This window comes from Carcharodon carcharias, chromosome 37 (assembly GCF_017639515.1).
Source record: "Carcharodon carcharias isolate sCarCar2 chromosome 37, sCarCar2.pri, whole genome shotgun sequence".
Taxonomy (NCBI): Eukaryota; Metazoa; Chordata; class Chondrichthyes; order Lamniformes; family Lamnidae; genus Carcharodon; species Carcharodon carcharias.
Genome location: NC_054503.1, coordinates 5,287,963 through 5,299,269, shown reverse-complemented (window position 1 = coordinate 5,299,269; position 11,307 = coordinate 5,287,963). Strand labels below are relative to the sequence as shown.

Genomic DNA, 11,307 nt, shown 5'->3' with positions numbered 1-11,307 from the left:
AGAGAGAGAGAGAGGGAGAGAGAGTGACAGAGGGAGTGACAGAACGAGAGAGACAAACAGAGAGAGTGCGAGAAAGGGACTGAGAAAGGGACAGAGAGAGAGAGACAGGCACAGAGTGCAAGAGAGAAACAGAGGGAGGGACAGAGAGAGACATAGAGAGAGAGAGAGGGACAGATGCATGTACGGAGAAGGAGAGAAAGACAGAGACAGAAAAACGGACAAAGGGAGGGCCAGAGAGAGGGGGTCAGAAAGATAGAAGTAGATAGTGAGACAGGCAGAGAGAAAGAAAGAGACAGACACCCAGAGAGAGTGAGATGGAGATAGAAAAAGACAGAGAGGGGGAGAATCAGAAACAAAGAGAGACAGAGACAAACAGAGAGAGATAGAGAGATAGAGCGATAGAGAGACAGAGAGAGAACGAATCACACATCTACAGAAAAAACAGAAACTGAGAGAGAAAAGAGAGAGAAATTAGACAGATACAGAGAGAGAGAGAGAGAGAGAGAGAGAGACAGAGACAGAGACAGAGAGAAAGAGAGAAAGAGAGAGAGTCACAAGGGAACATGTCTGCAGGAGCTGGTTTCAGTCGGAATGTCAGTGCCTGTTGTGGGGAATGGTTTTGGTTGGGGAGATGCAGTTCAGGGAGAGAAAGAGGGAGAAAGAGTAAATGGGAGGGGGGTGCGAGACAGGGAGAGAGAGAAAGAGAAAGGAGGGGAGAAAGGAGAGGCAAAGAGACATAGGGCAAGGGAAGAAGGGAGAGAGAGTGGAAAGAGAGAGAGAGAGAGAAAACAGAAGGGAGAGGCAAGGGGGAGAGGAGAGAGTTCAGAGGGAGAGAATGTGAGAGTGGAAGAGGAAATAAGAGTGTGGGCAAGAGATAGAGAAAAAGGGAGTGAGAACGAGAGAGAAAGAGAGAGAGAGAGAGAGGGGGGTTTGTCCAAAACCAACACGAGGGACCCGGGAATGACAAACCGCAGTCCCACAGTGCCACCAGTGGCGTTACAGTGTAACTACAGCGTGACACGTTTACATAGCATGCTCCCATTTGAAACAGCGTGGGGGAGGGTAGAGGAATTGAGAGGGAAAGTGTGCATGGACATGGAACTACAAATCAATTCAAACATGGATTATGTTCTTTTTCCGTAAAAATCCCCATTTCACCCTGGAAAGTGCTGGAGCTTTCTACGGCCCCCTGTCCACTGCTTGGTGGACCCCCCCTCCCCCCGCCCCCACACCCCGAGGAAATGCTCGCGTTAGGGTGGTGACCAATCAAATTTGGTTGGGAACTTAAATAGGAATAAGCAAAATGAAACCTTCAGTGCTGTCGGTGATTGTGGACCTCTCTGGGTTTTTGTTCTGAGGATCTTTGCCCACTTCCAGGCTCTCGGTCATTTCTGAAAGTGGAATGCACTAAACTTTACCACGTTAAATGCGGCTCCGAACTGACTGCAAATGCCTCGATTCAATCTCCCTCTTAACCTTCACTGCGTGAGGGAGAAGAATCCCAGCTTCTCCAGGTGACTCGTTTCCCGGGTCCCCGTTCTGGTCAGTCTCCTCCGCCCTCTCTCCCAGGCTCCTGACACCTTTCCAAAAGTGCGGTGGCCCAGAGTTACCCACCAAACTCCAGCTGGGGATTGACGAGTGCTTTACAAAGTCTCTGGCTGAAAGGCTCCTCCCGGGAACGTTGGGATAACTGGCGGTGGGGCTGGGGGAGCGGGGGCCTACTCCCTTACTAAAGCCTCTTTCGGAGTTTGGCCAGCCACAGCGGGGCATGTGTCCAAGTGACATGTTTCGATCCAACGTCCCGAATGGTCAGGTTTAGGCAACAGGGCTTGCACCCCCTCCACCCCTAGGGCTCGTGGCCCTTAGCAACAAGGCCGAGGCCTGTGGCTCCAGGCTTCCCTTGAGGCCCTGCAGCCACAGTTATAGGCCCCGCCTCGTGCCCTCAGGCCATTTCACGACCAGATCGGCCCTCAAAATGGCTTGGTTTCCCCACGTTGTTTGCCACCAGGTCATCGGGGCACTGAAGGGGGGGGGGGGGGGGGGGGGGGCATTCGGCCCATCGAGCCCACGCTAACTCTCTGCCGCCAATCCAGTCGGCCCCATTCCCTGCCCACTGTCCTATCCCCCGTATCCCCGCAATTTTATTTCCCTTGGGCGCCCACCCAATTTCCTTTCCGCACCTTCCCCCCCTCTGAGCCAAAACCTTAAACCTGTGTCGTTCCCCCACCCCCAACCTCCAAGCGCTTGTCCCATCAGCCAATGGGAACAGCTTTTCTTTGTCTACCTGATCCCAAACCTGTCACCATCTTGTCTACCTCTATCAAATTCCACCTCCCCCCCACCCCCCCCCAATCTCCTTTGCCCCCAAGGGGAACAAGCCCAGTTTCTCCAACCCCCCCCAACCCCGTCGCTAATTCACAACCTTTCAGATCCAGCGCTGGGTCACTGTCTCTGCTGACGGTGCTGCTGCAGTGTGAAGACAAGTCGGCATCCTCCTCCTCCTCCTCCTCCTCCTCCTCCTCATTTCCAGTCGCGTACCAGCCTACCCGCCTTTGCCGGAACCTCTGCCGAGGGGTCTCTGAGCCGTAGATCCGGGAGCTCAGTTTCCGGCGAGCCCTCAGCTGGACCTTCCCGGCCTCAGGCGATCCATCCATCTCCGGCTCCTTTGTCTGTCGGCTCAGGGTGTCAGATCCACCTGAACGTCACAAGACCGGCTGAGGATGAGGGAAGTTCATTCAGCCCTTCACCCTAGACCCCCCTCAGTCTTCAGTGACACCCATCCCCCAGTCCCCTCGCTCTCCCATCAAAGACCATCCCTCTATCCCCTCCCTCTCCCATCAAAGACCATCCCTCTAATCCCCTCACTCTCCCATCGAAGACCATTCCTCTAACCCCTTCACTCTCTCATCAAAGACCATCCCTCTAATCCCCTCCCTCTCCCATCAAAGACCATCCCTCTAATCCCCTCACTCTCCCATCGAAGACCATTCCTCTAACCCCTTCACTCTCTCATCAAAGACCATCCCTCTATCCCCTCCCTCTCCCATCAAAGACCATCCCTCGAATCCCCTCACTCTCCCATCGAAGACCATTCCTCTAACCCCTTCACTCTCTCATCAAAGACCATCCCTCTAATCCCCTCCCTCTCCCATCAAAGACCATCCCTCTAATCCCCTCACTCTCCCATCGAAGACCATCCCTCTATCCCCTCCCTCTCCCATCAAAGACCATCCCTCTATCCCCTCCCTCTCCCATCAAAGACCATCCCTCTAATCCCCTCACTCTCCCATCGAAGACCATTCCTCTAACCCCTTCACTCTCTCATCAAAGACCATCCCTCTAATCCCCTCCCTCTCCCATCAAAGACCATCCCTCTAATCCCCTCCCTCTCCCATCAATGACCATCCCTCTAATCCCTTCCCTCTCCCATCAAAGACCACCCCTCTAAACCCCTCCCTCTCCCTTCAAAGACCATCCCTCTAATCCCCTCACTCTCCAATTGAACACCATCCCTCCAAACTCCTAACTTTCCCATCGAAGACCATCCCTCTAATCGGCTCCCTCTCCCATCAAAGACCATCCTTCAAATCCCCTTCCTCTCCCATTGAAGACCAACCCTCTAATCCCTTCACGCTCCTATCAAAGACCATCTCTCTATACCCCTAACACTTCCATCGAAGACCATCCCTCTAATCCCTCACTCTCTAATCGAAGGCCATTCCTCCAATCCCCTCACTCTCTAATTGAAGACCATCCCTCTAGTCCCCTCACTCTCCCATCAATGACCATCTCTCTATACCCGTAACACTCCCATCGAAGACCATCGCTCTAATCCCTCACTCTCCAATCAAAGACCATCCCTTCAATCCCCTCACTCACCCATTAACTACCATCCCTCTAATCCCCTAACTCTCCCATTGATGGTCATCTCTCTAATCCCCTAATTCTCCCATGGAAGACCATCCCTCTAGTCTCCTGACTCTCCAATCGAAGACCATGCCTTTAGTCCCCTGACTCCAATCGAAGACCATCCCTCTAGTCTCCTCACTCTCCATTTGAAGACCATCCCTCCAGTCCCCTGACTCTCCAATTGAAGATCATCCCTCCAATCCCCTACCTCTCCCATCAAAGACCATCCCTCCAATCCCCTACCTCTCCCATCAAAGACCATCCCTCCAATCCCCTACCTCTCCCATCAAAGACCATCCCTCCAATCCCCTCGCTCTCCAATTGAAGACCACCTTGCGTAACGTCGGGGGAGGGGGGGCGGATCTGTCTCCCTGGGTGGGAGGGTGATTGATAGAGTGGTCTTGTGTTACCTGTGTGTTTGGAGGGGGTCTGGGGTAGCTCGGAGTTATCCGGCGGGGTGGGGTCCTCCGTCGAGTCGAGGCTGCCTCCCGTGTTGATGAAGATGGTCCTCAGCTGGTCCTTGCTGATCTCCTTCCGAGGTTTAATCAACTTCTTCATCTTGTCCGTTATCCAGTTCCCCTTCCTGCTGGGACAGAGAGGGGTTGTGTGAGCCCCCTGCATCGAGGGATAAATCCTTCCCAACACCCCCCCACCCCACCCGACCCCCACCAATTCCCCTCACCACCACCACCCTCCCCACCACCCCACCACCCCCTCACCTCCTGGGCATGGCGGGGTCAATGACTCGATACTGATCCATGATCTTCTCCACAAGTTTCTGTTTCTCCCGTCTCAGCTCATTCAGTTTGTCCCTGTCCGGGTAACAAGGAGAGGCAAGTGAATGAGAGAAGGGCAGGCTCGTCAAGGTGTAGGGGGGAGGGTGGGGGGGGGGCGGTGGTGGGGGGCGCCGCAGAGAGGGGTGGCCAGGCAAGGGGACGATAGAGAGACACGGGGTAAGGCGGGGAAGGGATGGGCGAAGGTGTGTGAAGGGATGGAAGGGTTGGTTGCTGGGTTTCTCAAGAGACACTGGATGAGGGGCACTGGTTGAGGGGCATTGGACAAGGGGCAGTAGACGAGGGGAGCTGGACAAGGGGCACTTGACGAGGGGTGCTAGACAAGGGGCGCTGGTAAAGGGGCGCTGGACAAGGGGAGATGGTCAAGGGGCACTGGTCAAGGGACACTGATCATGTAGTGCTGGTCAAGGGGCACTGGTCATGGAGCGCTGGTTAAGGGGCACTGGTCATGGGCATTGGTTGAGGGGCACTGGTCATGGGGCACTGGTTAAGGGGCACTGGTCATGGGCATTGGTTGAGGGGCACTGGTCATGGGGCACTGGTTAAGGGGCACTGGTCATGGGCACTGGTTGAGGTGCACTGGTCATGGGGCACTGGGTAAGGGGCACTGGTCATGGGCACTGGTTGAGGGGCACTGGTCATGGGGCACTGGTCATGGGGCACTGGTCATGGGCACTGGTCGAGGGCACTGGTCATGGGGCACTGGTCAAGAGGCACTAGTCAAGGGGCACTGTACATGGGGCACTGGTTGAGGGGCACTGTACATGGGGCACTGGTCATGGGGCACTGGTCATGGGTGCTGGTCATGGGCACTGGTCATGGGGTGCTGGTCAAGAGGCACTAGTCAAGGGGCACTGTACATGGGGCACTGGTCGAGGGGCACTGTACATGGGGCACTGGTCATGGGGCACTGGGTAAGGGGCACTGGTCATGGGCACTGGTCATGGGGTGCTGGTCAAGAGGCACTAGTCAAGGGGCACTGTACATGGGGCACTGGTCAAGGAGCACTGTACATGGGGCACTGGTCATGGGGCACTGGTCAAGGGGCACTGTACATGGGGCACTGGTCATGGGGCACTGGTCGAGGGGCACTGTACATGGGGCACTTGTCTTGGGGCACTGGTCATGTGGCACTGGTTGAGGGGCACTGTACATGGGGCACTGTCATGGGGCACTGGTCGAGGGGCACTAGTCGAGGAGCACTGTACATGGGGCAATGGTCGAGGGGCACTGTACATGGGGCACTGGTCATGGGGCACTGGTCGTGGGGCACTGGTCATGGGGCACTGGTCGAGGGGCACTGGTCATGGGGCACTAGTCATGGGGCACTGGTCGAGGGGCATTGGTCGAGGGGCACTGGACATGGGGCGCTGGTCAAGGGGCACTGGTCGAGGGGCACTGGTCATGGGGCACTAGTCATGGGGCACTGGTCGAGGGGCACTGGTCATGGGGCACTAGTCATGGGGCACTGGTCATGGGGCATTGGTCGAGGGGCACTGGACATGGGGCGCTGGTCAAGGGGCACTGGTCATGGGGCGCTGGTTGAGGGGTGCTGGACATGGGGTGCTGGTCAAGGGGCACTGGTCATGGGGCGCTGGTTGAGGGGTGCTGGATGATGAGCCAACATTACCAGGCACAGGCATAGTTCTGAGCACTTACAGGTACTGCCTTTGTTCCTCATGAAACTGGTCCTTACTCTCGACTGTCTTCTCCAGCAGATTTCGGTTCTCCTCAGTCAGGGATTTGATCTGGTGCAACAAGTGACGATTCTCCTCCTCCAGATTCCCTTTGAGTTGGTTCAGCAACTTTTCAGGAAAGAGAGAGAGATTTTTGATGTGTCTACTCCAGCTGGAGGTGATGGCACCGGCACAGCCTCATCCACTGGCCTCCTGTGATGTGGGGGTGTGTGAGTGACTGTGTGTGTGCATATGCGTGTGTGTCTGTGTGCGTGTGTGACTGAGGGTGTGTGTATGTCTGTGTGTTTGTGTGTGTGTGTGTCTGTCTGTGTGTGTGTGTCTGTGTGTGTGTGTCTGTGTGTGTGTGTGTGTGTGTGTCTGTGTGTGTCTGTGTGTGTGTGTGTGTGTGTGTGTGTGTATCTGTCTGTCTGTGTGTGTGTGTGTGTGTGTCTGTGAGTGTGTGTCTGTGTGTGTGTGTCTGTGTGTGTGTGTGTGTGTGCTGTCATTAAAATATAATCATTTTTATACTCTTATTGGGATTTATTGTAAAGTAGGAATAGTGGAGTCTGGATAGTGTATGTGTGTGAATGAGTGTGAGTGTGACTGTGAGCGAGAGAAAATTTGAGTGTGAGTGAAAATGTGAGTGTGAGTGAGTGGGAGTGAGTGGGAGTGTGAGTGAGTGTGAATGTTAGTGTGTGTGAGTCAGTGTGTGTGAGTGTGTGTGTGAGTGTGAGTGTGTGTGTGTGTGTTTGTGAGTGAGTGTGTGAGTGAGTGTGAATGTGTGTCAGTGTGAGTGTGCGATTGTGTGTGTGATTGTGTGTGTGTGAGTGAAAGTGAGTGAGAGTGAGTGTGAGTGAGAGAGTGAGTGTGAGTGAAAGTGAGTGAGTGTGTGTGTGTGTGTGTGAGTGGGAGTGTGTGGGAATGAGTGTGAGTGGGAGTGAGTGTGTGAGTGAGCGTGTGACTGAGTGTGTGTGTGCGTGTGAGAGTATGAGTGTGAGAGAGTATGTGTGGGAATGAGTGGGAGTGTGAGTGAGTGTGAGTGTGAGTGGGTGTGAATGGGACTGAGTGTGAGTGAGTGTGTAAATGTGAGTGTATGTGTGCATGTGAGAGAGTGTGAGTGTGAGAGAGTGTGAGTGTGTGTGAGTGTGAGTGTGTGAGTGTGTGAGTGAGTGTGTGAGCTGGAGAGCAAGGGTGAGTGTGAGTGTGAGTGAGTGTGTGTATGTGAATGTGTGTGTGTGTGAGATAGTGTGAGCATGTGTGAGTGTGTGAGTGAGTGTGTGAGCTGGAGAGTGTGAGTGTGAGTGAGTGAGCATGAGTGTGTGTGTGAGTTAGTGCAAGTGTATGTGAACGTGAGTATGTGTGAGTGTGTGTGTGAGTGAGTGTGTGCATGAGTGAGTGCGTGAGCAAGCGTGCGTGTGTGTGAGTGAGTGTGCATGTGAGTGTGTGTGTGAGTGAGTGTGTGTGAGTGTGTGTGTAATTGAGTGCGAGTGTGTGTGTGTGAAGAGTGCAAGTGTGTGTGAATGTGATTGTGTGTGTGTGATTGAGTGTGTGTGTGTATGTGTGAGTGTGTGTGTGTGTGAGTGAGTGTGTGTGTGAATGTGTGAGGGAGAGTGTCAGTGAGTATACGTGTGTGTTTGAAGGAGTGAGAGTGAGTGTGAATGTGAGTGTGAGTGAGTGGGAGTATGTGTGTGTGAGTGAGTGTGTGAGTGTGTGTTTGAGTGTGTGTTTACATGAATGTGTGAGTGAGTGTGTGAGTGAGTGTGAGTGTGTGAATGTGAGTGTGAGTGAGTGTGTGTGAGTTTGAGTGAGTGTGTGAATGAGTGAGTGTGTTTGGGTGAGTGTGAGTGTGTTCGGGTGAGTGTGAGTGAGTGTGAGTGTGTTGGGGTGAGTGTGTGTGTGTTGGGGTGAGTGTGAGTGTGAGTGTGTGTGAGTGTGTTGGGGTGAGTGTGAGTGTGTGTGTGTGTGAGTGTGTTGGGGTGAGTGTGAGTGTGTGTTGGGGTGAGTGTGAGTGTGTGTGTGTGTGTTGGGGTGAGTGTGAGTGTGTGTGAGTGTGTTGGGGTGAGTGTGAGTGTGTGTGTGTGCTGTGCCCTGTCCTACCTCACACTGGCTGCTCAGTTTGGACATGCGAATGTCCAGTTGTTGGTTCTGGTCCTTCAGGAAGTTGCTCTCTGCCTCACTCCGCGCTTTCTCCACCTGGATTGCACTGAGCTGGCTCCTTACAGCCCTGTGGTCATCCCTGAGTTCCAGCCGGCGCCTCTCACAGTCTGTGTGGCTCTCCATGAGTCTGTTGGGAGCAGGAGTGAGTCAGTCCCTGTCCACAGAGGGACTGTGAGCTGATACATTTTGGTAGGAAGAATATGGAGACACAATATAAAATAAAGGCTACATCCCTAAAGGAGGTGCAGGAGCAGAGGGACCTGGGTGTATATGTGCATAAACTATTGGAGGTGGCAGGACAGGTTGAGAGAGCAGTTAATAAAGCATACAGCATCCTAGGCTTTATTAAAAGGGGCATGGAGGTTATTTTGAGATTGTATCAGTCACTCGTTCGGCCTCAGCTGGGGTATTGTGTCCAGTCCCAGGCTCCGCACTGTAGGAAGGATGTGAAGGCATTAGAGAGGGTGCAGAAAAGATTCAGGGGAATGGTTCCAGGGATGAGGAACTTCAGATACACGGAAAGATTGGAGAAGTTGGGACTGTTTTCCTTGGAGAAGAGAAGGCTGAGAGGGGATTTGATAAGAGGTGTTCAAAACCGTGAGGGGCCTGGACAGAGTCGATAGTGGGGGGGGGAAACTGATCCCACTTGTGAAAGGATCAAGAACGAGGGGGCACAGGTTTAAAGTCATTGATAAAAGAAGCTAAAGCGACAGGAGGAGAAACTTTATCTCACAGCGAGTGGTTAGGGTCTGGGATGCGCTGTCCCAGAGTGTGGCGGGGGGAGGTTCAATCGAGGCTTTCAGAAGGGAATCGGACTGTTATCGGGAAAGGAAGACTGTGCAGCATTACTGGGAGAAAGCAGGAGAAAGGCTCGAGGTGAAATGCTCATTCAGAGAGCCGGTGCAGACACAGAGTCAGAGAATCACACAGATTCACACAGTACAGAAGAGGCCCTTCGGCCCATCGAGTCTGCACCGACACGTGAGAAACACCTGACCCACCTACCTATTCCCATTACACAATGGGCTGAATGGCCTCGTCCTGTGCTGTAAGCGTTCTGTGATTCTGGGACAAGGGACACCAGCCTCGATGTCCAGGAGACAAGGGTTAGAAAGTCAAAACTCCAAATGGGAACATCGAGCAACGAGGGTGACAATGAGAGAAGCGCTGGGATTTTGGGAATCATTTCAGGAGAGGTGGGGCTGATCGGCGGGTGATGTGCTACCTGCGGTACTCTCCCTGGAGTTTCTGATAGGCTTCAGCTACTTCCTTCTGAGTTTTCGCTTCCATATCGAGGGCCTCCTGTCGTGTTTTCACCACTGTCTCCATCTCATCCAGCCGTGCTTTCTGGGCAAGGAGCTGGCTGTACCTGATAGACAAGGCAACGTCAGAGCAGAGTGAGTGAGTGTGTGTATGTGACAGAGAGAGATAGAGACATAGAGTGTGAGAGAGATAGACAGAGGGAGGGAGAGAAAGAGAGACAGAGAGAGGAGAATGTGTGTGTGAGAGAGACAGTGCGTGTGAGAGAGAGAGAGCGAGGAGGAGAGAGAGAGATAGAGTGTGAAAGATAGAGAGAGAGAGATGGAGAGAGACAGAGACAGAGAGTGAGAGAAAGAGAGAGTGTGAGAGAGAGGGATAGTGTATGAGAGAGAAAGAGAGAGAGCGAGAGTGAGGGAAAGAGAGACAGAGGGAGAGAGACAGAGTGTTGAGAGAGAGTGTGTGTGTGAGATAGAGTGTGTGAGAGAGAGAGAGAGAGTGAGGAAGAAAGAAGAGAGAGAGTGAGAAAGAGGGAGAATGTGAGATTGTGTGAGAGAGCAAGGGTGTGAGAGAGGGAAAGTGTGAGAGAGAGAGTGTGAGGGAGAGAGTGTGAGAGAGAATGTGTGAGGGAGAGAGAGGGAATGTGTGTGTGAGAGTTTGTGTGTGAGAGTGTGCATGTGAGAGAGAGAAACTGAGTGTGTGAGAGACTGTGTGTGTGTGCAAGAGAGAAAGACTGTGTGAGAGAAATTGTGACAGTGAGTGAGCAAGTGTGAGCGTGTCTGTGTGAGAAAGTTGGTATGTTTATGTGAGTGTGTGTGAGAGTATGTGTGAGTGTGAGAGTGTGTGTATGTAAGAGTGAGTGGGCGTGAATGTGAGTGTGTGTGAGTGTGACTATGAGTGAGTGTGTGTGTAAGTGTGTGAGTCAGTGTGTGCGTGAGCATGAGTGAGTGTGAATGAGTGTAAGAATTTGTGTGTGAGCATATGAGAATGCATGAGTGAGTGACTGTGTGAGTTTGTGAATGTGCACAAGAGTGAGTGTGTGAGTGTGAGTGAGTGTGTGAGTGAGTGTGTGATTGTGTGTGTGAGAGAGTGAGTGAGTGTATGTGTATGTGAGTGAGGGATTGTGAGTGTGTGTGTGAGTCGGTGAGTGTGTGTGAGTTGTGTGTACGTGAGTGTGAGTGAATAATTGCGTGTGAGTGCCTGTGAGAGTGTGAGTGTGTGTGAGTGAGTGAGTGAGTGAGTGTGAGTGAGTGTGTGTGTGAGCAGTGAGTGTGAGTGTGTGTGAGTGAGTGTGAGTGAGTGTGAGTGATTGTGTGAGTGAGTGTGAGTGAACGAGTGAGTGAGTGTGTGAGCGAGCGAGTGAGTGTGTGTGAGTGTGTGTGAGTGTGTGTGTGAGTGAGTGTGAGTGAGAGTGTGAGTGAGCGAGTGAGTGTGAGTGAGTGAGTGTGTGAGTGAGTGTGTGAGCAAGTGAGTGTGTGAGTGAGCATGAGCAAGTGAGTGAGTGTGAGTGAGTG

General features: G+C 53.0%; 1 protein-coding gene across 1 annotated transcript in view; it reads right to left on the bottom strand.

Moving 5' to 3' along the window:
* Positions 1 to 2,504: 2,504 nt before the first annotated feature.
* LOC121272954 (girdin-like) overlaps positions 2,505 to 11,307 on the bottom strand; it is a gene marked incomplete at its 3' end in the record, with an annotated part of 75,685 nt that continues 66,882 nt past the window's right edge. The window contains exons 17-22 of the mRNA XM_041179853.1: positions 9,762 to 9,905; positions 8,477 to 8,663; positions 6,363 to 6,508; positions 4,629 to 4,721; positions 4,320 to 4,492; positions 2,505 to 2,695 (exon numbers count right to left, since the gene is read on the bottom strand). Of these exons, the coding sequence (XP_041035787.1) occupies positions 2,505 to 2,695; positions 4,320 to 4,492; positions 4,629 to 4,721; positions 6,363 to 6,508; positions 8,477 to 8,663; positions 9,762 to 9,905 (934 nt within the window). The remainder of the gene's footprint in view (positions 2,696 to 4,319; positions 4,493 to 4,628; positions 4,722 to 6,362; positions 6,509 to 8,476; positions 8,664 to 9,761; positions 9,906 to 11,307) is intronic.